This window comes from Erinaceus europaeus, chromosome 2 (genome assembly GCF_950295315.1).
Source record: "Erinaceus europaeus chromosome 2, mEriEur2.1, whole genome shotgun sequence".
Lineage (NCBI taxonomy): Eukaryota > Metazoa > Chordata > Mammalia > Eulipotyphla > Erinaceidae > Erinaceus > Erinaceus europaeus.
The window spans coordinates 106,120,064-106,147,288 of record NC_080163.1 but is presented as its reverse complement, the minus strand read 5'-3'; the positions used below and the strand labels follow the sequence as shown (position 1 = coordinate 106,147,288).

At 36.7% G+C, this 27,225-nt stretch overlaps 1 protein-coding gene and 1 long non-coding RNA gene across 6 annotated transcripts in view; one reads left to right on the top strand and one right to left on the bottom strand.

Annotated features, from left to right (window-relative positions):
- The window catches only part of LOC132536602 (uncharacterized), a 204,079-nt gene extending 190,398 nt beyond the window's left edge, over nucleotides 1-13,681 (top strand). The window contains exon 2 of the long non-coding RNA XR_009548110.1: nucleotides 13,494-13,681. This is a non-coding gene — a long non-coding RNA (uncharacterized LOC132536602). The remainder of the gene's footprint in view (nucleotides 1-13,493) is intronic.
- The window catches only part of TENM3 (teneurin transmembrane protein 3), a 1,349,345-nt gene that overhangs the window by 228,603 nt on the left and 1,093,517 nt on the right, over nucleotides 1-27,225 (bottom strand). For all 5 annotated transcript variants that reach the window (XM_060184664.1, XM_060184667.1, XM_060184671.1 and 2 more), the window contains one exon: nucleotides 6,050-6,287. In XM_060184664.1, coding sequence (XP_060040647.1) covers nucleotides 6,050-6,287 — 238 coding nt within the window. The remainder of the gene's footprint in view (nucleotides 1-6,049; nucleotides 6,288-27,225) is intronic.

Genomic DNA, 27,225 nt, shown 5'->3' with positions numbered 1-27,225 from the left:
CAAGGTGTGGGGGCTGGGCGGTAATGCACCCAACTGAGTGTACTTGCTACAGTTTCTAGTTTAATCCCTGTTGATGTGTGTGCCAGAGTGGTGGCCTGGCTTATTTCTCCCTCTCCATCATATCAAACTTTCTCTCATAATTTGGACAATAAAGAAACAAATCTTTTAAAAATAATAAATAAATAAATAAATAAAGGATGAACCATAGGCTGTCAAATGCCCTAAAAGAATATTGTACAAAGTACAGGAAAAAGTGCAAAGAAAAGGAATTTTAAAGAGCATTCTAAACAATTACGGGTTTTATATATAGACATTGATCATTATTGATAGGAGATGATGAAATAACAAGAATATGAATGTAAACTGTAAATGCTTATTTTCGGTCTTAGTATGATTCAAGGAGCGCTGAAACTCACAGAAAATAAGACCAGAACTAGTCTCTGTACTGGGTAGAAATGTACAACATACAATAATAAAGGTTGCCTCCTGCAGCCATAAATGTTAAATCAATTAGAGAAGAAATATAAACATTTTTTAAATATTCATTTATTTATTCCCTTTTGTTGCCCTTGTTTTATTGTTGTAGTTATTATTGTTGTCCTCATTGTTGGTTAGGACAGAGAGAAATGGAGAGAGGAGGGAAAGGCAGAGAGGGGGAGAGAAAGATAGACACCTGCAGATCTACTTCACTGCCTGCGAAGTGACTCCCCTGCAGGTGGGGAGCTGGGGCTCGAACCCGCATCCTTATGCTGGTCCTTGCGCTTTGCCCCAAGTGCGCTTAACCAGCTGTGCTACCGCCCGACTCCCGAAATATAAACATTTTTATGAAAGCAAGAAACTGCTGGTGAAAAACTGCTTTTTAAATCAAAATGAGAGCTCCATGAAACAGATCTGGAAAGGTAGGAAATCTTTTATGTTTTCTCTAGCAATTCACATAAACTCTTATATACACAAATTACCAAGATTCTCAGGGATTATTACATGTCATTTCTAAGCAGCAATTATCAATTTATGCTGAAAAGAAAAGAGGGAAATAGATGAAGAGAAAAATAGAGATTGTTACCTACACATAACTGAATTTCTTACTTTCTACTTTGCCTCCTTTAAATGACATTTCCAGAAACTTGAGAACCCGTCAAATTAGTAGATGTATAATTAGAAATAATTGCTAAAGACGGAACTAGACACGAGATTAAAAACTAGTTAAAAGCAGACGTGGATCAGGATAAAGTTGTTAATATAGCTGAAACTGAGCCTAAGAATCATACTCAATAGGAAACCTTAACTGAAAAAAGAAAAATCAATGATAAATAAGGCTGGTTCTTCACCTCAAGAGTTCCAACCAAGCGAGACTATTAAAGAAACCACAGTAGAACTGTGTCATACAGTGTGAGATTTTCACATCACTGTGTAGGATGATTCACTGAGGACCTGTGAGCTGTAATACCATTTCTTTTGGTTAGCAATATTATAAAATGTGAATACTGGAAAATGAGAAAACAGTAAAACTATAGTACAGGTCTTAAAATTTTAGCAAGATCCACACTTTGGGTCCATTTTCCTTCACACGTATGTTAGTGAAATAATAATAACTGGCAGGTTTTCTTTCTACATCAAATCATAAAACTAGAAAATGTGATTCAGTTTATTATTCACTTATGGTACTGCTTGAAAATGGAAGAAAAACCTCAATAATGACTTGCCTAGAAAATGGTTTATTATATAGTCTAAATATAGAGAAGCCAGCCCAAAATTTTACGACAGCTACAATGGATGATCCTCTAACCACTTACTTACTTTCCTGTCACCTACAAAAATTCATTAGTGCAACAGGAAAAACTATAAGAATACATTCCACTACTCTCCAAAATCATTCCATCTCTCTTCAGTGTAAGACATGGCTTCAAGGACTACCAGTTCTCCAACTGGCACTCACAGCAATACATCATCTCTAAAATTAAACACATTTCTGATGATTTAACTTGACATATTTCATAAATATTTGTCAAAACAATTATTGTCAACTACAATTATCCATATTCAATTTGATGACTCAACTGGAAAATTACTTTTTTCCTAATACAATTTTTTCTAAATGATGATAGTGAATCTGTGTTGATTAGTTGTTCAGCGTGCGCTTATTAATTATACTGGGTAAATTTAACTGTGTGCTGTCTTTCTCAGGAAAAAAAAAACTTTGTATACATGACTCTTTGTCTTAGGTGAAGAAGGATATGCTACTTCTCTTGGACTTTTCTAATTTCTCCCAGAAGCATGTTCAATAATACCAAGTAAATAATACAACCCAACTACTCTTGGCTGACACTCTAAGAAGATAAGAGTTCTTAGGAACCTTGTTCTTAGGTCAAGAGTAAAAGAAAACACAAGGATTTTTATTATTGACATCTAACTGTGAGGACCTCCTGTTAGCCTCTTCTCAGGGTAGAACTGACTCAGAGCATGCATTTAATAACAAAAACTAGCAATTTCTTCATGGTGAGACCCTTTTCTTCATCTAGAAATTAATTTAAATGTGGACAATAGCTAAGGCTTCTATAGGGCTTCGCATTTAGGAAGTAGTTCTCCACTGGGCTCCAGAATCCTCATTTTATCTTTTGTTTTTGTTTTGTTTATATGTCATGGTGACTTTTTTCCTTTCCATGCTTAGGAAAGTTTAGGTCAGAGAAGAAATAAATACTAATAAGAGTGTCAGGGAAGCTGCTGCAATGCTGCTAATAGGAGGTCAAAGAGGTAGAAATAGTTTCTTAGGCCTGTTGAGGCTTTCACAGGACTAAGCAGGATAAATTTTTTTGGGGGGTACTTGGAAATACTTAGTAATAAAATAGATCAGGTAAAAATGGCTCTTATTGATATATATAATATATATTATCTTTATTTATTGGATAGAGACAGCTAGAAACCAAGAGAAGGGAGGGAAGGAGGGAAGGAAGGAAAGAGAAGGGGGGTTATGAGAGAGACAGACACACCTGCAGCCCTGCTTCACCACTCGTGAAGCTTTCCCCCTGAAGACAGGGATCGGGGGCTCAAACCTGGGTCCTTAAGAACTATAACATATGTGCTCAACCAGGTGCACCACCTCTGGGCCCCGGTCTATATTATTTTTTAATGAGATACCACAGAATAAACACAGGGTCTTTCATATGTGATTTCCACTGCTACACCAACTCCCAAACCTAACTTTTATTTCACATTTTTATGATAAAGAGAGGAGGAAAGTAGTAGAGAACCAACATACCAGCTCACCATTTATGACGTTCCACTTGTCTTGCCCTTGGTGCTCTCATGTAGTAGCAGGATTGAGCTCAGGATTGAGCCCATGAAAGGTATAAGTTTATCTGTTAAGAAACTTCCTTGGTGGTCCGGGAGGTGGCACAGTGGATAAAGCATTGGACTCTCAAGCATGAGGTCCTGAGTTAAATCCCCGGCAGCACATGTACCAGAGTGATGTCTGGTTCTTTCTCTCTCTCCTCCTATCTTTCTCATTAATAAATAAATAAAATCTTTAAAAAAAAAAAAAAAAGAAACTTCCCTGGCCCTGATCCATACTTATTAAAAAAAAAAATTAGGAGATGGGCAACAGCTCAATCAGTAGAGTACATGCCTTACTATACCAGGACCTAAGTTTTATCACTGGCACCAGTGGAAGTACCATGTCCAAGATTAAAGGGGTCTTTGGGGAGTCGGGCAGTGACGCAGCAGGTTAAGCACACGTGGCGCAAAGCGCAAGGACTGGCAGAAGGATCCTGGTTCAAGCCCCCAGCTCCCCACCTATAGAGGAATTGCTTCACAGGTGGTGAAGCAGGTCTGCAGGTGTCTAGCTTTCTCTCCCCCTCTCTGTCTCCCCCTCCTCTCTCCATTTCTCTCTGTCCTATCTAACAGCAACATCAGTAACAACAACAATAAGAACTACAACAAGAAAACAAGGGCAACAAAAGGGAATAAATAAATAAACATTTTTTTAAAAAGGGGGTCTTTGTAGTGTGTGCACTTAACCAGGTATGCCACCACCTAGCCCTTAAAGGGGTCTTTGTGAATGGTGGAGCAGTGATGTCTCTGTCTCACCTTTTCTTCTTTCTGTTGTTCTCTCTATATGAAAACAAAACATACAGACCGTGGAGGCAACCCAGTGGCTTGATATATACACAAGATCTTTGATTCCATTTTCTTGAGTTTCACTAATAAGAAAAAGTCATTGAAGTAACATCGACTTATTACATAGGTTCCAGATGCAGTGCTATCAACTGTATCTTTCTATGCAGATGACATAAATTTTATATATAGGTCTATATCTGTGTATCCTGCATTATGTTTACCTCTGTAAATCTAGTTTTTGCCCTGCACCATACATTTGACCAATTGATGTATACTTTTCTATGAGTTGAGTGCCACTTGTAGGTCAGTCTGGGCTAAAAAAAAGTCACAATTTATGAACCTCATGGAGCTAACAAAGAACAGAGGAAAAGAGCACTGAGCTAGCTGGTGAAGCTTCTAGAAGGAAAGTCTGAGAGAATTCCATGGAGAGCAAATTAAAAAGGGAAGAATACTTTATATAAATTACTGGTTGTATGACTAAAAATCAAGAGGACAGAATTTTTGACGATGAAGATTTCAGTTTGTCAGAAGAATTCCTAAGTAGAACTGCCTGAGGATAAACAAAATGCAAGAAACAATGCTAGAGATATAGTGAGTGCATAGGACTTAATTCCTTTGAATTACAAGAAAATGAAAATATCTTCAATGATCAGAAAGGAAAATAGTAAGCAGAACTTGGACTGGAGTTGGTACATTTTACCGAAGTAAAAGACACTGGGGTAGGGGGTGGGGGTTCAGATCCTGGAACATGATGGCAGAGGAGTACCTAGTGAGGGTTAAATTGTTATGTGGAGAACTGGGAAATGCTATGCATGTACTAACTATTGTATTTTACTGTCAACTGTAAGCCATTAATCCCCCGATATAATTTAAAAAAAAGTTTCCAATCAATGGTCATCTAATTGATGCCTGAATATTATAATTTGGAATGTACTATATTTTATGTTGCCATAGAACAAGTATGAAAGCAGGGATATCTAGAACCTAATAAATACTATAGAAGTTATTTTATTTGTTTGTTTCCCTTTAGCCAGAACACTGTTCAACTCGGGTTTTTTAGTGGTGGTAGAAACTGAACTTGGGACTTCAGACCCTCAGGCATAAAGCCTGTTGAATAAACTTCTGCACTATCTTTCCAGCCCAATACTGTAGAATTTTATGACATCTAGCTAGAGGGGCATGATAATCACATCTGACATCTTCATTCCTTTCTCCTCCTTCCTGACAATTTGCAGATAAGAAAAATAATTAATAAAGAAAAAAAATCCCTGAAGCAATTTAAGCTCTTGTAAAGTACGGAATGTGTGGTAAAAAGGGAAAAGTCCACTGGCCTAGCAATTCAAAAAGTATCAATTATTTGAAACTGTTCTTAGAGGAGATAGAACATAGACTATAGCAGTGAATTTATATTAGTGAGCAAAGGGTTACTGAGCTAATATGTGGGGTATAAATTAACAAAACGAGAACAGACAAGGCAGTGAGAAGTCCTTAAATTTCTTTTAAGAAGGGTGTGAATCTTTCTGTCTCTCTCTTCCTCTGTCACCCCTCCGCCCCCAGTATCCTTCTACCCTTCTGTCAAAAGGAAAGAAAAAGAAAAAAGGAAAGAGCCACTAGGAATGGTAGATAGACGCAATGCAGGGACTGATTCCTAGTAATAACTGTGATGGCTAATAAATTAATTAGTTAATAAATAAAAATGAAACAAAAAAAGGATGCAATCATCCCCCTAAAATACATACACTTATAAGTCATTTCTTCACTAAAATGTTTTTTTAAAGTATCCTTTCTCCCAAAGCATAGAGTTATGAAGGAATTAGTAGATATGAATGTATTCTGTCAACCTTATCCAGGAAGTTGTGTAAGTGGGAATTTGTAATTATGGAATAAATTCTATGAACTTTAATCAAGGAAAAAAAAAAACCACTTGAAAAGTTACCTGCTTTCCAGTGGTACATTACTGCCAAGGACCCAGCTGTCCTGCAGCTGGACGGACTCGGGTGTGGTTTGCAGCTCGGCGGGCAAAGCAGCCGGCGGGGCCGGACTCTGGTTCCTTCTATTGGTCAGGGAATTTCTATTGAGAGAAGTGATGGATGGATGATGCTGTGCAGAGTGCTGCTTGTGGGAAGGAGGCAAAGGCTGCAGGGTGGACTGGCCTTGGGTGTTTGCAGGTTGCTCTGAAAAAAAAAAAGAAAGAAAGAAAATCCATTTATCCATACATGTTCATGTGGACATATATATACACACACCACCAATTTCATGGGGCACTGCTGTAAGAGGTATTAGAATTAAAAAAAGCAGATAAATCCATAACCTAATAAATTTGCATATTATTCTATTAAGCGTGTGTTCAGTGACATTCTCTAAGAGCAAGTTTACCCTTGATACACAAAGTTCTAATTAATATACAACAGATGGTAAAATTGCTTTTGGTTTTAATTTGTTTCAGTTTTTTTTTTTCATCTGGTTTTATTAACACCTACAGAAAACAGCACCTGACAGCTCCCCTAATGTGCCTTTAGATTTCAGCTTTTTTTTTAACAAACCAACCCTGAAATTAAATGGGTAATTTCAGTAGAACACAAAGGTTTTCGAAATGCATATAATCCCTATAATTATTTAATGGAGTTTTTTTAAGCTTTATTTAACTGCAATAAATTATTACGAGCTAGTTGCTAAACAGCAGTAGAGTACTCTAGTTTGGTGCATTTCAAACAAGGCAAATCTGCACTATGATCTACTAATAGATGCTAAGTATTCTTTAGCAGAAGGTCACTCTGTGAAGCAGATGTTGTTTCATGGATATTTAACAGACTGAATCACATCTGATTACAACGTCAGAAGACTCATATACTTAATGACCGTTACATCCATTAGAACACACACAGAACAGATTTTCCAATTTCACAGTATGCAGTATAACCACATTTTGGGGGAAGTCATAGGTGACCAGAGGACTCCTGCCACTAGATTTGTGGTGCAAATATTTTCTTCTAAACCAGAATAATAGTGGAGCCAACAACGTAATCATATAAATACAACGCTAGGTTGCAACCACAGAAAATTTCCCTAAAGCTAGTAAGTCATGAGCTAAAATTCACAAATTAATGCAACATTTAAGACCTACTTTTCAATCTCATTACCTAGCTTTGGATATGCTAGAATTCACAAATGTTACATTTTAGCAAACAGACAGATGACTCTTTAAGTTAATGGTAAACTTAATATGGGTCCCCACACATTGGATGTCAATTTTGACTAAATGCAAGTTTAAAGTGCAATATAATTTTAAAGGAATGGATTCAACCATGCCATTAATATAAACACATGTGTTAAAAGAGAACAGGCAACACAGGGACTATCTTTCATCTACAATGTGAACTCCAGCAGCGATTGTTGTGTCAAATAATACAGCCTAACATTGTAATTCGGGTTGCACAGAATTAATGCATGATATGTAATAGTTTGAATATATATTATCAAATCTCTTTACAGGGTATAACAATTAAGAGAACTCCTCCCCGAGAATATAATATCAGTAATTACTGCATGTTTCTAACGGTCTTTAATAACCCATATCATATAATTTAGCAACGAATAATTTCTTACTCCTGAAAGGAGGGACATAAATATATGACACAGAGCTGCTTCCTTGTGCAGCCTCTATTACTGAATTTCCCCATTCTAGAAATCTTACTGATTCATGAGAAATTAGGAGTGTCTAAAACTCATTTGATTTGAAGTCAGACTTTGAGGAAAAGACAGAGTTAAGATAAGCAGAGGAAGTTCTAATGCTGTGAGCCCAAAAGAAAGTAACAGTTCAAACATTCATGAGAGATTTGTTTGTTATTCAGGTATCTTGTCACAAATCTGCTTTCTTTCCTAGTGTCAATGCAAAAGATCAGAATCTCCAGAGATGTCTTTATGGAACATTTCAAGAAGCTGCTTACAGGATGATACAACAACCTATAGTTATGACTGCCTGGCCAAGGCTGGTGTGAATAGAATGGGAACAAAGAGAGAAGAAACATTTCAAAGTAAAAAGACTTCAGGCTGTGCTTAAAAAGCAAAGGAAAGAGTTAGATTACTTCATGTTTTTAAGCAGGGCTCTACGGATGAGTGGCACTGCATTATACATACAACATAGAATGAAATTATATAACAGATATGGTACTACGTAGAAGAAAAGTGTAATGGAAGTCAGAACAGAAAATTTAATTGCTGGAGGTTGGGCAGTGGTGCACCAGGTTAAGAACACATAGTTAAGGACCCACTTAAGGATTCTGGTTCAAGGCCCTGGCTCCTCACCTGTGTGTGTGTGTGTGTGGGGGGGGGGGGTTGCTTCACAAGTGGTGGAGCAGGTCTGCAGGTATATCTCTCCTCCCTTATCTCCCCTACCTTCTCTATTTCTGTCTTATCCAATAAAATGAAAAACATCAACAACAACAAAAGAAGAAAAGAAAAAAAAAAAACAAGCCACTAGGAGCAGTGGATTAGTAATGCGGGCATCGAGCCCCAGAGGTAACCCTGGAGGAAAAATAAAACAAAACAAAATAAAATAAATGCTAGATTTCTTCAGATATAATGTGAGCCTCACTTTTCTTATCTGTAATGTAAGAAATAATGTTGCCCCATTCAATTACTAGTCCAATCTAAAAATTCAGTGAAATTCACTCATTCATACTTTGTTCATGCACTTATTCACCCATCCAATAAAAATGTTGAGTTTTGGCAATATGCTCATTCACTAACATAAAAATACTGTGTAAATGGTAAAACATTATGGGTATTAATACTGCTATTGAAAATTAAATGACTTTGAAGATCTTTTACCATTTCATAATATGTCCAATTTAAGATACTTTAAATTAAGATATTTAAAACAAGTCAAAACAAAATCATTGGGGGGGAGGAACCTATTATTTCAGGACTCAAAAATAATTTTGTTGGCTTTTCTTTGGCTGACTAATTCATTTGACACATGCTTATTAAAAACTTAAGATACACAAGACATGCAAAAGTTCATGCTCTTTTCAGTGATCTATCCAAATAAGTTCAATCTGGTATTTTCTGTCTGTTGCATTTCTTTTGATCCAAGTATATAATAGTGAGACAAAATTCTCTACTTCCTTATAGGTGAAATACTGGAATACTCAGGAAAAGTTTTATGATACAGATTCATAGAAACAACAACAACAACAACAAATGGACGCAAAGAAACAGAAGACATGGTCTAGACTTGAGTGGAGCCACACCAAAACACCAACTGTGGTCTTTTATTGTAAGCTAATTCACACATAAAGATTTTGCATAGGCTTGAGAAAAAGTTTCAATATAATGACTGAGTTAAAGATGAACACTGAGATTTCAAAGAATTGGCTGATTTTTATGTGTTTAAAACATTGCTCCAAATCAGTTAAACTCCTAGAGTACTCTAGATGGCTTCCTAGTGCTTATAAAACAGAATGGACTCTAAAGTTGAGTGGTGTATTTGTTCAGAGGTAGCTCCCCAAATATTTTTACAAACATTTTCCTTATGAATTCTTTTCATGTGTCATTGTTCTAGTCAAGCTTGCTCTTAAGCACATTTGTTCCCATCTGAAAAGTTATTTTCTTCCATTTTCAGTTTTTTTAAACCTATGTACTTAAATTTATGATAAACATGATACCAGTTCCTTTATTTGTTCTTTGAGTTCTACTTTCATGACTCTTTTTACTTCTCTTTTGTGCTACAATTAATAGTATAGCAGTGTTTAGGTTCCATGTACCCTGTAGATTCACTATGAGTAAGAGTGACATCTAGGTTACCTTTGAACCCTGGAGACCCCAAAAGGCTAAATATTCAGCAAAGATTTGTTGAATGAATTTTAAAAACTTTTTCACACACACATTGAGTTAGTACCCAAGCACATGAAATGCTGGGGACTGAACTCAGGATCTTATCCCTGAGAGATCAGTGCTTTAATCACTGTACCACCTGCCAGGCTGTGATGAATAAGAATTTGTAAAAAAAAAAAAAAAAATCAAATGAAGGGAGTACTGAAATGCTAAAATTAGAGTCTACCTATATAGCCCTCATTGTAATATAATTTCTCTATCTGTCCTAGTTCCCTTAACTAAATTCTCTGATAAAAGGCAGGGACTCTAATTTTATTATTATTACTTATATTTTTCAGTACACTCATCAAAGACTCACAGAATGTGCTGACGGATTGGTGACACATGCAATAACAGCATCTTGAGGAGCTACCTAGCAAAGGCAGCACCCTCTGTCCTTCCCCCTGGAACTGGCTTTTGAATAATATTGCTATGGAATCCCAGTGAGTGCTATACTATTTAAAATCTACCTATTAGTGTTTTCAAATAATGGAAAGGTAACAAGGTATATAATAACACATAATGCATAAACACATAAGATATGAAGCTGTATATATGTTGTATAGCTCAGCAACCATAGTTTTCCTCGTATCTTAAAGTTTATGATTAGAAATGCTCCAGAAGAGATATCTTAGAAATGGCTTAGGTTATTTTCTTTTTAATATAATTCTTCCTTACATTTTTAAAAATAAAAATCTTGGCACTACGTTTGCTAGAAATGACATATGCAGACAGTTCCTTTACAGACAGTCCTCTCCTTCTAACTACTTATTCTTCTTTTCCCCAAGTTTCTGATGCTCATTTATCTTTCATTAAAGCTTAAAAATTGCTAGTTTTTTCTTTGATAAGTTTTTATTTTAAACTCACACAAAAATAAATGAGAGCTAGAAAACATTGACCATTTTGTTTAGGTCCCTATTATCCAAGAATTTAGTTCTTCACCACTATGATTCAAAGCTGTCACATAAAACCAATAAGCACAGGTTAGTAACTTGGATTATGATATACACTTAATAAGTAAGGTATGCAGACTTGAAAAATGCTAGTAGTCATAGGAACTTTGATAATGGAATGGCTTCCAGATTAAGCAATTTACAAAATCCCATCTCAAAGCAGATACATGTGGCATGCTAAATATGTACAGCAGAAACTTCTGGTTATTGGTCTAGAGAAAGACCCTGCTATTAAGTTATAATCCAGGTATCACCTAAGAGATAAGCAGCAATATATACAGGACATTAACTTAGTGTAGGATATTTACTTTTCAGTGGGATATTGCCTTGGTTAAGTTACATGTCTCCTCTAATCTTTTTTTATTTACAGAATGCCATGCAACTAAGTGCTAAATGTTACTTATTTGTTCTCAACAAGAAACAGCTTAGAACTTCATGAGATAAAAAGAAAATGACCGGAAAACCTTGTTAGCAGCTAACATCATCACATAAAGTAGGAATACACAACCCAGTCTGGAGAAAAATGTTATCATTTAACAGATAAAACATGTCTCAGAATAAAAATTAACTATTTTTTGGTGTGTGTGTGTGTGTGTGTGTGTGTGTGTGTGTGTATACCAGGTCTTGTCAACTTTCAGGGAACAGGAAATTGATCTCACAGTATGAAGTTAAGCTGAGTCTGTCTCGTATTTAGTATGATCACATAATCATGTTGATCATAACACTAATAATAACTACTGCTAATAATAAAACAGCAACAATAAGAGGGCATCTGTTTTTTTTAACATATATGGGCATACTTGCTGGGCTGACTTTTTTTTTCTTCTTTTTCTCGAAACTAGAAGTCATTACTGGCAGCTTTCATGCTGCTCTGTGCAATTCAGCTCCAGCTCCTTTTGGGTTTACAGCCTTAGGCTGTGGTCTTTGGGGAGCAGAGTGGAAATGGATTTTCAGACAGGAAAGCAGGTAGAGAAAATAATACCTGCTGGGAGCTCAGACTATCTTTGTGTGACGAAATGTCTGTATTTATGTGTGCGCCTCTGTTCCCTCCAGAGAAACTGGAAGGTGAGTGGAGATGAGAGGTGAGGAGGAGCAGGGGCGGAGAGGGCAGTACCTACTCTGAGCCTGAAGTCACCCCAATGAGTCACCTTGACTCCTAGGTCCTACTCTACCTCCCAGGTCTGCAGTGGTGGGCTGACTGCAAATGGTCCTGGGGGAAAAAATACTCTGATTTGGAAGGGAGAAGGGAGCCAGCCAGGGGCTGGTAGGTGTATGGCTTTAAAATCACTGCTGTTTGAGTCAAGTCAGGCAACAAATGATAAATGAGAGATGGAAGGATGAGGAAAGGAAGGGGGAGGGGTAAAAGGGAGGGAGGTATGGTAGAGCCACACACAGAGAGATTTCTAATTCTACTAGATTGCTAGAAAAACAGCATTATAGAAATTACCTACAAGGCATTTTCCTTCCTTTTGTGAGATCCTGAAATATGGAAGACAGCAAATTGAATAAAGACTCTGATTTTTGGGTCAGGCAATGAAGCACCGGGTTAAGTTGGTTAAGTTCACAAGGCACCATGCACATGGACCTAGATTCAAGCTCCTGGTCCCCCACCTTCAGGGGGAAAGCTTTGTAAGCAGTAGACCAGGGCTGCAGGAGTCTCCCTTCCTCTCTATCTCCTCTCCCCGCTCAATTTCTCTCTGTCCTATAAAATAAAAAAAAGGAAAAGAGGAAAAAAGAGGAAAAATGGCTGTTGGAAGTGGAATATTTGTCCTACAGGCAACAAGCCCCAGTGACAACTCTGGTGACAACAACAACAAAAAACAACTCCGATTCTGGCCCTAGGTTGTTGAATGGTGAAATATAGTAATTCCTGTGTTGGGCAGATGTGGAATGTGCATAACTTTGTGACAATAGTCATATAAGGCAACCACAACAAAGTGATCAAAGTAACAATAATATGTCTAAAAAGACTAATGCAATCAGAAAACATCAATAAAATTAAATTAAAAAAAGATTTGAAAAAAAACAAAACACAACAAAATCCCGTGCTGAAACAGACTCAACATTTTGAAGGGCACAGGCTCATTTATTGTAATTAGCAAAGTGACTGAAGGGAAATAAAAACCCTTTGATTCTGTATCATTAAACATGTAATTCTCACTTTACATCCTAAGTATCTCTTTACGTTTTCCTCCTGACTTAAAACAGAACACAAGTTTTCTTCACAACGGACTTCCTTCTTCACACAGGTCACCAAATAAAATGTGCAAAACTCTTTTTATTGTACCCTTAAAAGACTAAATCAGGGTTAGCTTTTTTTTTTTTAAATATCCCAGTTCAGTTTTTGATATATGATTGATCTTTAGCTTCAATGTCAACTACCTCAGTGGCCTTATGGAAGCTGCTTTTCACTGAAGTATTTTTTAAATAAAATACTTTAAATAAAATGAGGGAGTCGGGCTGTAGCGCAGCAGGTTAAGCGCAGGTGGCGCAAAGCACAAGGACCGGCATAAGGATCCCGGTTCGAACCCCGGCTCCCCACCTGCAGGGGAGTTGCCTCACAGGCGGTGAAGCAGGTCTGCAGGTGTCTATCTTTCTCTCCTCCTCTCTTTCTTCCCCTCCTCTCTCCATTTCTCTCTGTCCTATCCAACAACGACAACAACAATAATAACTACAACAATAAAACAACAAGGGCAACAAAAGGGAATAAATAAATAAAAATTAAATTAAATTTAAAAAAATACTTTATTGAGCTAAGACTGGTTTATAAAATGCATAAGTTTCAGGTGTGTAGTTTTATAATCCATTGACTATCATGTAAATTTAGGTCAGAGCACCTCTGTCATCTGGCAAAGTTTCAGAAGTTATTAGGAAGGGTGTGTCATACAGTCAAAGTTTTATGATACTGAAAATAATAAACTATATGTAAGAATGCTTCCTTTGCCAACAAACTCTCAAATACACTGTAGGTACTTCGTTGGCATTACTTCTCACACGAAAAAAAAAAATTGAGTCAGAAAAATGCCCAATGTAAATGGGAAGAATCTGAGTAAGAACCCATGTTTTTGGTCATACCACAAACTCAGTGGAGTTCATACTAGAGTAATAAATTTAGTTATACAATGTGCTTCTATCTCCTCTCTTTTTCTACCCTGGCCCCACTTAGCATTGCATTAATAAGATGACCCACATAAATTGGTATAACAAAAATTAAAGAGTTCACCCAATGCAAAAATTTTCCTTTCAGATACACCCATTTCTATTTAATTATTTTATGCAGTGATTTTCACACAAGCCAAGCGAAATTTGAATTGAAAGTGAGTTGTCCATTTAAATAGCTCTGCCAAGTCGTTCATTAAAAATATGGTACTCAAAGTGCAAGGGCTGGCGTAAGGATCCCGGTTCGAGCCCCAGGCTCCCCACCTGCAGGGGAGTCACTTCACAGGCAGTGAAGCAGGTCTGCAGGTGTCTATCTTTCTCTTCCCCTCTCTGTCTTCCCCTCCTCTCTCCATTTCTCTCTGTCCTATCCAACAATGAACAACATCAACAATGACAATAATAATAACCACAATGAGGCTACAACAACAAGGGCAACAAAAGGGGGAAAAAATGGCCTCCAGGAGCGGTGGATTCATGGTGCAGGCACCGAGCCCAGCAATAACCCTGGAGGAAAAAAAAAAAATATGGCACTGTGTAAAAGAGGTCACTACAAATGATCTGTGACCTTTATAAACATGTCAAATGAATGCATGGAAATAAAATATATTTTAAAATATTCTTGGGAAAGCATAAAACACTATCTACATATGCAATATTGTTCAAATCACTTTTACTATCACACAGTTAATTGTAAGATTATATAGAGACATTTGGGGATGAAAATTTCTAGAGCTAAATAAAAATTTATACAAAGGGCTGTACTGAAAATAAAGAATTACTTAAGTGGGCACAAATTCCATATTTAATGTACTTACTGAGTTAGTGAGAACTTGGCTTAGAAATAGGATCACTCTGGGGGACCAGGTGACAGCACAGCAGGTTAAGCGCACATGGCTTGAAACGCAAGGACCAGTGTAAGAATCCCAGTTCGAGCCCCGGCTACCCACCTGAAGGAGAGGGTCCCTTCACAAGTGGTGAAGCAGCTCTGCAGATGTCTATCTTTCTCTCCCCCTCTCTGTCTCCCCTCTTCTCTTGATTTCTCTCTGTCCTATCCAACAACAATGACAGCAATAACAACAACAATAATAAGCACAACAACAATAAAACAACAAGGACAACAAAAGGGAAAAAAATAGGCTCTAGGAGCAATGGATTCATGGTGCAGGCACTGAGCTCCAGCAAGAACCCTGGAGGCAAATAAATAAATAAATAAATAAATAAAATAAGAACTAGCATCACTCTGGCAACATGATGCTGGATATTAGAGAAAGAACCACATTTTTCTTTTTCTTTTTTGTAATTAATGAGAGAAAGAGAAGAACAGAGCAGAGAGTGAGAGAACCAGAGAATTGTTCTAATACATGAATGGCTAATGAGGATAATTTCTGGAACCATCTGTTCCACCCCGGTTCCATGGCTGCCAGTTCTTAGCAACATCGCCCCGCCAGATATTCGTCGGGATGCGGCATCATCTAAGTTCATTTCCCACGTCTACGCTCGACCGGACCTGCCAATATACGCGGATATCTTCGCCCACCCTGTCCAACGCTTGACGTCTCGTCATCCAATCTGGTCCCCTAGGCCTACACTGAACTTCTCTGTTCCAGACTCTTGGAAACAGAGTTGGCAGTCAGCTGAGGTAAAGAACAAACACCTCATCACAGACCCCTGCAAGCGTCAACCCGGCTTGGACCTAGCACGTTATGATTGGGCTCTCCTCAATCGCTATGGAACAGGCCATGGCCGGTGCGCCGCTATGTTCCATCGCTGGGGAGCCAGAGACGACCCGAACTGCCCCTGCGGCTACAGACAGACTATGACCCACATAGTCAACGACTGCCACCTCTCCAGATTCAAAGGAGGTCTCGAAACTTTACATCAGGCTCAACCTGACGCTGTTGACTGGCTATGGAAGAAGGGCAAACGCTAGAAGAAGAAGTGGCTAGAGATAGAACTTTGGACCTTATGCTTGAACATCCAACACAGTATACACTGGGCCACCTCCAAATGCTTAGTCTAATTTCTTTAGAGCCATCTTTGAAAATTAGTAGAAATTATTCAAGTATGAATCTTTAATTTTTTCTCTTATTTAAAACTTTCTCTTCTTTTCATCTAGCATACTTTGTATTTTCTCTTCTAAGCAAGCAACGCAGTATAGATCGCCTATCAACCTCCTCCCTGTAACATGCTTGGAATTGCTGGATAAAAGTATCTTTTGACGAGTTAATCCTGTATATCTATTGAGTAATAATTTGCCAGGCTCTGTTTCAGGCATTAAGGATACAGCAGTGAACAAAACCAATAATTTTAGACCACTGGTGAAACTTACACTTTTGGCTTAGATAACTGAATTAGAAAGAAAGAATGAGCCAGAAACAGGATCACATGAAAGCATGTGATCTGATGCTGTAGATTCCCTAAGGAGATCTGCCAGCCACTGGAACCTTTTTAACGTACAGGGTAGTGACAAGGGAAAATGCCTGCGTTGTTACTGAGCCCCCATTTTAAGGACTGAATCCTTCCCAGTGCTTCACCTCAGTCTAAGAATAAACTTTAAAAACCTTCTCATTGCAGAGGGAACAATAAGGAATACCTGCTGCGTTTTGAAAAAGGGCAGATGATGAACAAAGCAAATCCTGAAAATTTCAACCAGCAGCTGGACTTCTGTGCAGTTGGACTATGACATTGAACTTTTTACTATGAATAGTTCCAAAGCCAGAAGACTATGTGTGTGTCTTGAGTCAACAGTGACCTGCCCCTCCCATAAAAAAAACATAGGAGAAACAAATGCTTAGATTAGTACATGCTAAAAAACTCAGATTAGTACATGCTCAATCCAAGTCACTTAGAATTTTCAGAGATAAAACCTTGTTTTCGGGGGTCAGGTGGTAGCGCAGCAGGTTATCTGCACGTGGTGCAAAGAGCAAGGACCAGATTAAGGATCCTGGCTCGAGCCCCCGGCTCAGCACCCCACCTATAGGGGAGTCGATTCACAGATGGTGAAGCAGGTCTACAGGTGTCTTTCTCTCCCTGTCTCTGTCTTCCCCTCCTCTCTCCATTTCTCTCTGTGCTACCCGACAACGACAACATCAATAACAACAACAGTAAAAAAAGGGCAGTAAAAGGGAATATATATATATATATATATATATATATATATATACATAAAACTTTGTTTTCAGTGAATTTAGAGTCTAGAGTTAAATTTAAGATGAAACATTTCACTCCCTGCTAAAATGTACAGAAAGAACAAGTAGCAAAATTTATCTCCTCCCCAAAATTTTAGAAAACACAACCATTCTAAATATTCTTACTTTTTGATTTGATGGTTAAGCACTTAAAATAAATTAAAATGACAGGAATAAGACAATATGAGCGTCTGAGGAATAGCTTGCTGGCTAGGGCATGCTTTCTGTGAAGCAGGCAGCCCATGCCTGATCCTCAGAACCACAGGGAAGCACTACAAAACCTGGAAAGCTCCAATGCTATGCACCTTCTCCTTCTCTCTTCATATTTGAAGTAAAAATAATGGAAATAGTTGGTGTGGGTACAGTGAAATTGTACATATGAGAGGTCTTGGTGCCAAAAGGAAGAAGCAATCTTTTAATTAGTAGAATTATATAAGTAGTGTAAGTAAAGCCATTAACATTAGAAACACACTAGATGGATTAAAGAGGACAATAGATACAGATGTACAGAAAATTAATGAAGTGGAAAACAGATCTGGAAAAATCACTTAGAGGGCATAAAAAATAAAGTGTATTTAAACATGAAAAAGTAGTTTAAGAGAAAAAAAATAGTGAGGAAAGTGTTACAAAAGGAAAGGGTAGTTTTCTTTGTAATTACATAACTAGCTTTTCCCAAAGTTCCTAAGAACATTCTTATGGACTGTTGATTATATATAACATGTTTACAGATCTCACACAAATTCATATGAATTAGCTCTCCTATTTTTATTACAGGATCATACATTTCTTGGATATTTTATTTTAAAAATTATTTTGAATGCAACACTTCTTTTTGAAGATATTTCGGCTTATATTATTGCTGATCAAAGGTGTGTAGTTAATCTAGAATGTCATGTACCCAAATCTATTTCAATAGTTGAGAATAAATATAAATGACTATCATTTGCTTGTTAAAGCAATGCATTCTGCAATGTACTTAATACTAGCAATGCCCCAGACAGTATCATCCTCTGTAAGTTTCTTACTTTGGCATAATGATTTCCTGTAGAAATATGTATATGAAACTTACCAATTATATACGCACTAAAAACTGAATAAAACCTTTTAAGTGTCTCTATATCTTCAGGATAAGCAACATATAAAGAAGACAAGCAAACTGAGTCTATGAAATAAGGCAGAATTTGCTATCCTTTTCAGATAGCACATTCTTTTGTAACAAAGAAAGTATCTGGTAAAAAAGTAAGAGTACTAAGGAAAGAAAATAGGAAACATGAAGTTGAGTAATTGCTTTAACTAAATGTAACCGCATCAATTAACTTCTGAACTTGAGGGTTTTTAAGGTTTGTTTATTTATTTATGAAGATTTATTTATTAATGATGGGGAGGGAGAGAACCATCACTTTGGCAGGTACATGCAATGCTTAGGACTGAACCTGGGACCTCATGCTTAAGAGTCCAATGCTTTAAACTACTGCATCACCTCCCATGCTCTTATGTATTTCTTTTAAATAAGAAAGAGATAAGAGCACCATTCTATTCTCAGTCATGGTAATGTTAAGAGACTGAAACAAGGACTTCTGGGATCTCCAGCATTTAAGTGTGATATGTTACTGCTACAGTATCTCCTATCCACTTCCGTTTTTTGTTTTTTTTTGGCCCATGTAATGGGGGGGGATTTGATACAATGAATTCTATAGTTCATAGTTTTAGAATTCTCTTTATTTTATGTATAATGCTTTGTTGGAAAATATTAGCTTTGATATAACTACTATAAATATAAGGTAATTAAAAAAAATCCATCATGCACTCAAAGAACGCATAGGAAAAAGCTTGTGGTTTACTGCTGACTTCTCTTCTGGAGAATACATTTTAGAAGTTGCTCCTTAAAATAAAAAGATCTACAGAAGAAAAAACACTAGGCAGAGCCTGGACTGGAGTTGGTGTATTGCACCAAAGGAAAGACTCTGGGGTCGGTGGGGAGGAGAGTACAGGTCCTGGAAAAGGATGGCAGAGGACCTAGTGGGGGTTATATTGTTAAGTGGAAAACTGACAAATGTTATGCATGTACAAATTATTGTATTTACTATTGACTGTAAAACACTAATCCCCCAATAAAGAAAAAAAGGATTTAAAATAGAAGTACTATGAAAATTCCACCATAATAATTCATGTCAGAAATACTACCATGTCATTATATGTAAGTTTTAAAACTAGTATTTTATTTTACAAAAGAAGGTATTCATATCGCTTTAAGTTGTGACCTGTACAATTTTCAGGTAGATTTTTAAAAAACATTGTTTACCAAATATTTCAATATTAAAATTGCTCATGATAAGAAGTATGTAGAGCCAAAGTGACTAAACAGTGGTTTATGCACCATGCCCACAATGCCTGAGGCCCTACAGGGTCCAGATTCAATCCTTGCATATGAGCCAGATTTGAGCAGTGATCTAATTTCTCTTTCATTAAAATAAAATGAAATAAAAGTAGTTATGTCAAAGTTCCTGGATGCAACTTATATAAGTAAAAGAAAACTTCCCTGTTCTTTTAAAATTTGGGTTTTATTTTTGTTCTTTTAAAATTTGTAATGAAAATTTTAAAAATTTTAATTCTAATAATTAGTTTCAGACACATGAAATTTGGCCAACTTTATCTGGACTTCTAAAATATTTCAGCTATTACTAGAAAAGTAATTGGTTAGAGAAAACAAGGCATCCCAAATCCTACTGGTATTGTTCCTCCACTAAATACTAATTTTGCCAGTGATTTTTTTCCCCCAGATATAGTACCTGATGATTTTGTTTAAAGACAAAAACAGAAAATGTAGAGAGGCAGAGAAAGAGAAAACAAGAGAGAGAGAAAACATGATACAACATCCAAAGATTCTTTCAATAAAGTGAGGGCCAGGCTTAGACCTGGCTCCTCACACGGCAAAGGAGCGGCAAAGGAACGCACTATCCAGGTGAACTATTCTGTCAGTCATGATATTGTATTTGTTACTGCAGTTAATATTGACTAAAGCATCTGTAAATGTTTTACACTGAAGTAGACTTAAATTTTCTAAGTTCTGTTCATTGATATTACTGCCTTTTTACAGAAGCGTGTATCATTTCAAGCATCAAATGTTATGTAGATGCAAGCAACTTCAGTGGAATCTCTATACTCTTTGTATTCTGAGCATGTGCAATGAGAGATATCTGTTTATGAAACCAAATCATGTATTGAAACTCTTCGATTAAGCTGAGGCAAGCATACAGAATTCCCTTCTTTTTCATTAATCATTAGGGTATATATATATTTGTAGTCATCAGGGTTTCACTACTCAGGGTTGACTTTATTTAGATAGAGGGGGGAAAAACCACCACAGCACTGAAATTTCCTCCAGTGTGGTGGGAGCTGGGCTTGGTTTGTAACTGTGGCAAAGTAATTGTACTATCTAGGGGAGCTATTTTATCACTTGGGGATAGTCTGAACGCAATATGTATTCCTGATACATTCATCACTGAGCATCAATGGAAGGCAGGACAATACATTGAAAAAATACTTAAATTATAAAAAGCAGTGTCAAAATGAGATCCAGTATATGAAAATGCTTGTAAAGTGCAACATACTACAGAAACGTGTGCTACTAGTTTTTTTGGAGACAATAATGATTTCTGTTTTATAAGGTTTTGATGTGCCTTTCAAAATAATTTTAAGTCGGGAGTCAGGCGGTAGCTTAGTGGGATAAGCGCTAGTGGCGCAAAGCCCAAGGACCAGAGTAAGGATCCCAGTTCGTGCCCCCCGCTACCCAGCTGCAGTGAAGTCACTTCACAAGCGGTGAAGCAGGTCTGCAGGTGTCTTTCTCTACCCTCTCTGTCTTCTCCTCCTCTCTCCATTTCTCTCTGTCCTATCCAACAACAACGACATCAATAACTATAACAAGGGCAACAAAAGAGAATAAATAAATATTTTAAAAAATAATTATAAGTCGATGAAGATAACGAGCCTCCATGTTACTATCGGGTGCTGATTGACACTAGAAATTCTCCTTTCAAAATAGAGGTTTAAAAAGAAGCAGGTAGGGAGAAAACTGAGTGATAGCCCAGTGGGTTAAGCACACATGGCCCAAAGCGCAAAGACCGGCTAAGGATCCTGTTTGGAGCCCCCAGCTCCCCACCAGCGGGGGGGGGGGGGGGGGGGGGGGAGTCACTTCATGAGCGGGGAAGGTCTGTAGGTATCTGTCTTTCTCTCCCCCTCTGTATCTTCCCGTCCTCTCTTGTTTTGTCTCTGTCCTAACCAACAAAGGCAGCAATAATAGCAACAAGGGCAACAAATGGGGAAAAATGGCCTCCAGGAGCAGTGGATTTATAGTACAGACACTGAGTCCCAACAATAACCCTGGAAGTAAAAAAAAAAAAGGGAATGATCTGATTTTAAGCAAGCAAATACTTTAGTGTCAGTATATTAAAAATCTTCACAGGAGAGGTAAGTGAACACCGATTTACAGTGGAGAAAAGTTTTAGTGTATCAGTCTACTTGGGGTACGATAAGGAATATTACAGATTGGGTGACTTCAAAAGCAGAAGGTAATTTTATCAATAGCTCTAAGGGTTAGAAGTCCAAGAACAAGAGCAGATAGAGTCATTTTCCAGAAAGGGTTATCTCCTTGGCTTGTAGACAGTCACCTCACATTGCAAAAGTTATCCTGATTTACAAAGACACTAATTTTGTTAGATCAAGACCCCAATATACTATCTCATGTAACTGAGTCAACCTGGGGGTTGAGGGGGTTAGAGCTACAAAAAATAAAATTGTGGGGACATAGGCATTCTGTTAACACATGAGTTCAAGTCTTCTGTCTGAGATATAGTACTGTAAATTCAGTAAATCAATTTCCTACTTTAAATTCTGATTTCCAATCTCCAAAGTGAGAGCAATAATCACACTTTTTAGAGTTTTGTGAGGATTAAGAAAGAATGCTTTAGGGAGTTGGGTGGTAGCAAAGCAGGTTAAGCACATGTGGCGCAAAGCGCAAGGACCAGCGTAAGGATCCGGGTTCAAGCCCCCTGGCTTCCCACCTGCAGGGGACTCGCTTCACAGGTGGTGAAGCAGGTCTGCAGGTGTCTATCTTTCTCTTCCCTTCTCTGTCTTCCCCTCCTCTTTCCACTTCTCTCTGTTCTATCCAACGACAGCAACAACAATAATAATAACCACAACAATGATAAAACAACAAGGGAAACAAAAGGGGGAAAATGGCTTCCAAGGAGCAGTGGATACATGGTGCAGGCACTGAGCCCCAGCAATAACCTTGGAGGCAAAAAAAAAAAAAAAGAATGCTTTAGTGGCCAGGCCTTGGTACACTTGGTTAAGCACATATATCACCATACACAGGGACCCAGGTTTGAGGGGGAGGGGATGCTGTGAAGCAGGTTTACAGGTGTCTATCTTCTCCTCTCTCTCTCTCCCTCTCCCTTCTAAATTTCTCTTTGCTCTATCAAGTAAAGTAGAAAAAAACACACTAAAAAATGGCCACTGGGTGCTGTGGATTTGTCATGCTGACACTGATTCCCAGCTAGCAATCATGGCAATAAAGGAGAGTGGTAATGAATTATAGAATATTTTTATAAACCTCCAAGTGCTATTTTAATGTATGAGTCTTTTTAGCTGGACTTTTTCTACTTTTTCAAATAAAGCAACACAGTTATTATTTATTTATTTTGCTAAAGATGAGGTTTATGTGTGAGCCTGTCTATAAAATTCTTTCTGCAAAGCGACCTTTCAATTTTCATTCCTCAATTTACAAAGACAAAAACATCTATATTTCAAAAGTATCTCAAATACAGTTTCACTAGAGTTTGCTTAAGATAATATATCACTCTAGTGAAGGGTGGGAAGAATGTACATTATGGCAGAAATAATTTCCTGCCTGTGCAGGGTGGCTGGCCAATATCTGCTTCGATCCTATAAGTTTAGCTCATACTGAATTTGTGTTCTTTGCATTTAAAGGAACAGACTAGAAAATGATGCTCCCACTGAAACATTTGGAAATGCAAAGATGAATGAAACAACTTTATGTTTTATGGCATTTACTTTGAAAATCTGATTAAGATAGATGTCTTTAGCTCATAATTCTTCAATGTCACGTTGTCATAGTTCCCATCAGCAAGATGTTTTAAAGGCTTTCGATTAATATTGCATGCCAGAACTGAAATTACATCCTTTGTCGTTTAGTTCTTAATGGTGCAAGTGATATCTATCAAGTAGTGTTTTATGAAGCGTGTGTGATTTTTATTGCAGGCTGTTTTCACAAATCTTTTTAAGGTTTCAGAAAGACTGCTTAGGGTTTACAATAAATATACCCTTCTGTTGAAAAATCATAACAATTCTTAAAACTGAAGTGAAACTTGTATGATCAGAATTTATTTATCAATAAAAAGGTCTTCTACTTGAATTGGCTGCAGTATTTGCTTAGCCTTGAGTATATATGCTTTTTGTACAAAGGATTTAGCAAATCACCTTATTTTACTATGTAAAATGTGTCATTCATATATATATATATATATATATACACACACATTATATATATTATATATGTATATATATTCACAAAACCTTCATCAGTAATGATGTACAACATCTGCCTAGTAAGGAAAATATGTTGTATTTGGATAAAGTATACACTAACTATTGAATGCTAACTGGTTTTGCATTACAAAGGAAAACATTTTATTTTTTTAATGTAATCATTAATTTAAGTATCTAATATCCTGATATTAATTTCAAAATATCCTGATATTAATTTCAAGATATCTGAAACAAACAATTTAAATGAATGTCACTTTCATTTGTTAAATATTCAGAGATAATATCAGATTCTCACATTTAAGTTAGGAGGATGGATGTGGAAAAAAAAAACAACTCTTACAATTGATTTCTTTTTCTTTGCTTTGAACAAAACCAACACGGTTAGGTCCTAACTCTATCAGTAATATATCCTACCTTCGGGTCTTGATTCCCTTTACCTATAGAATTAGGGAATAAACTGTGACTTCTAGTGTCTTTATTTCAGCTTTTTAAAAAATCTTTAATTCTGTACTGCTTTAAATGTATGTGTGTATGTGTACATATATATACTCAGTTTAAATTTCTGGTTGCTAACTTTAAGCCCCAAATGCTATTATGCTTTTTCACTTTTCACTTTACAAAATATATAAATCTATTCTAGATCGAACAACTGATCAAAAACATTATGGAGGACAATAGCAAGGGGTATATTCTTGGATATATCTCCCTTGGGCCATATCTCCGGAGTTGATGTAGGATAAGGCTGGCTACATCTCCCTTGAGCTAGCTGTGGTCTTTTGGGAACTCACAGACATGTGGCTTTTGCCAACTATACGTCTGCTATAAAAGGGAATAAAAACATTAACATTAAGATCGACATTCTTCTAGAGCACTGCCATGCACATTCATCTTGTTTGGATAATTGCACATTTAAAATTAGAGACTACTTATCTGGTTCTAGACTTTAGGGAATTAGGCACAAGGAAAAGATTTTTTTCAAATCCTAATTCCCATGGCAGATCACTGCAATTCTCATTAATTCTGTAAGGAAGAGCTTGCCTTTCCTTCAATGTTTACTTGGATTTTTTTTTCTTCTGTGTACAGTTTACTGAAGGAATAGCAATAGTTCACTTTAAAAACATTCTCTCCATTAGCTAGAATCGATTTTTTAAAGCATTCCAACACGTCCATATCCAGTCTCTAACGATTCCTTTAACCCCTGATACTCAAAATTTCTGTGTGCTTAAAAGATAATGCTCTTTATTTAAAAGTTTAAAAACAAAACAAACAAACAAAAAAACCCTGCATGTTTTCCCTACATTTTGTGGTCTTTTATCTTTTTTTCCTTCCTTCTTCCCTCCTTTCCTTCCCTTTTGCTTGACTAGTAAATACAGAGAGGAGATACTAAAAATCTAAAAAGTAGTCACTAAGGATCTGAGCTGTTACTTCATAGATCCTAAAACCAAAAAAAAAAAAAAAAAAGGGGGTGTTGGGGGGGTGGGCGAAGGAGTAAGAGGAGAAGCAGCTTCATAGGGAAAAAGGAAACCCACAAAGGAAATTAACACTCATTAAAGCTTATTAAACTCATTATGTTGTGTGCTCAGCATACACTATTTTTATTTAATTTCACCACAATCTTAAATTGTTGGTATTTGTTTGTATTCATAAGCAGGGGCAAAATGGTCAGAGAAATTCAGAACTTGGCAATGGTCACAGAATATGACTTCAAAGCTTTCCAGATACAGATTTCTAGAGGAGTAACTATTTTTTTTGTCAGCTTTGCTTTAGGTGTATTGTCAAGAAGAAAGTGAAGAGGAACCAGTTCCATAGAAACTCAATTTTAAATTGAAGGAATGCTTGTTTTTTTTTTTTTTAGTCTGGAGTCTCAATGTTGTTGTTTTTTTTTTTTAAACATCAGCATGAAGACCACAACTCAGCAGTATGAGGGACTTTCTTTAATGACAAGAAAACGGCACTGAAATTTAAATGGAAGAGAAGAAAAATAATTTGGAGGATGATTTCTAGTATTATAAAGATATAAGGAGTTTTAACAGTTTTTAGTGTGGGGGCAGCTCTTTCTTTCATCATTCTCCTCCTCTTTCTCTTCCTCTTTTATTTATTTATTTGTTTATTTTTTTTGTGGTGCCTGGGCCTCGTACATGTATAATACCACTACTCCTGGGGCCATTATTTTCATTATTTATAACATTAATATTTATTATAATCAAAGCACCTACTGCCTAGCTTTGGCTTATGGTAGTGCCAAAGGTTGGGCCTGAAACTTCTAAGGCTTAGTCTTTAAGTCTTTTTTGTGTACCCAGTATACTATCTCCTTAGCACCAAGTTGACACACAGAGAGAGGACAGACACTACAGCATCACATCATTACCCAAGGATGTTCCCCCAGTGTCACCCAGGGTACTCCACTGTGGTGTTAGACATGAGACCGGATGTTACACATAGACGGTGCATGCCCTACTAGATGAGTTATCTTCTGGCTTCATGGTTCATTTTGAAACTTTCAGAAGCCAGTTCACTATTTTCTCAGGCTGACAAGCAAAAAGTGTTATGTTAAAAAGCAAGAACCTATATATTATTCCCTTTCTTCTTCTTTCTCTTTTTTTCTTTTTTTTTTTTTTTTAATTTTTTATTTAATAAAGGATTAGTGAACAAAGGCATAAGGTAGGAGGGGTACAACTCCACACAATTCCCACCACCCAATCCCCATAACCCACCCTATTCCCTTTCTTCTTAATCTTGTTAGTATCTTGGAGTTGGAAGGTTATTTTAGAAACTCACAAAAGTTGCTAATGCAAACATAAAATATCTTACTGATGTTCTTAAGGGATCATTCAAGTTATCAAATCAAACAATACTGCAAAACACAACAACCATAGGCTCATCTTTGATTATCATTGCAATTTACAGACAAATATTTGAGACAGCATTATTAAAAGTTAATGACCTTCTGGTTTGTAATGAACTAGTAACTCATTAATTTTGTACTTCCGTCATTTATTGCCATGTTCCTATTCTTGTGGAATCATAAAAATTGGGCAAAACTTTATACAAAACAACACTTTCTTCTCTAATAATTCTTTATTTAAAAGTTTCCTGATCCCTGAATTCTTGGAACCTGTTGTTAGAAATCCTACTGATTTTTACCCATGCCTCTATGCTTATAAGAACATGATTTTTAAGTGTTAAACTTATGGACAGTATACAAACAATTTGAAAAAGAACAAAATTGTAGGTTATATTAACACATTTTCTAGTTGGCTTTTTTTTTTAATGTCAACGCAATTAGGAGAAGCACATTTTAAATACATAATTTGACTCAAAAATATACTTCAAAATCAAGTGACAAAGACAGATGCAATTAAATGATTACT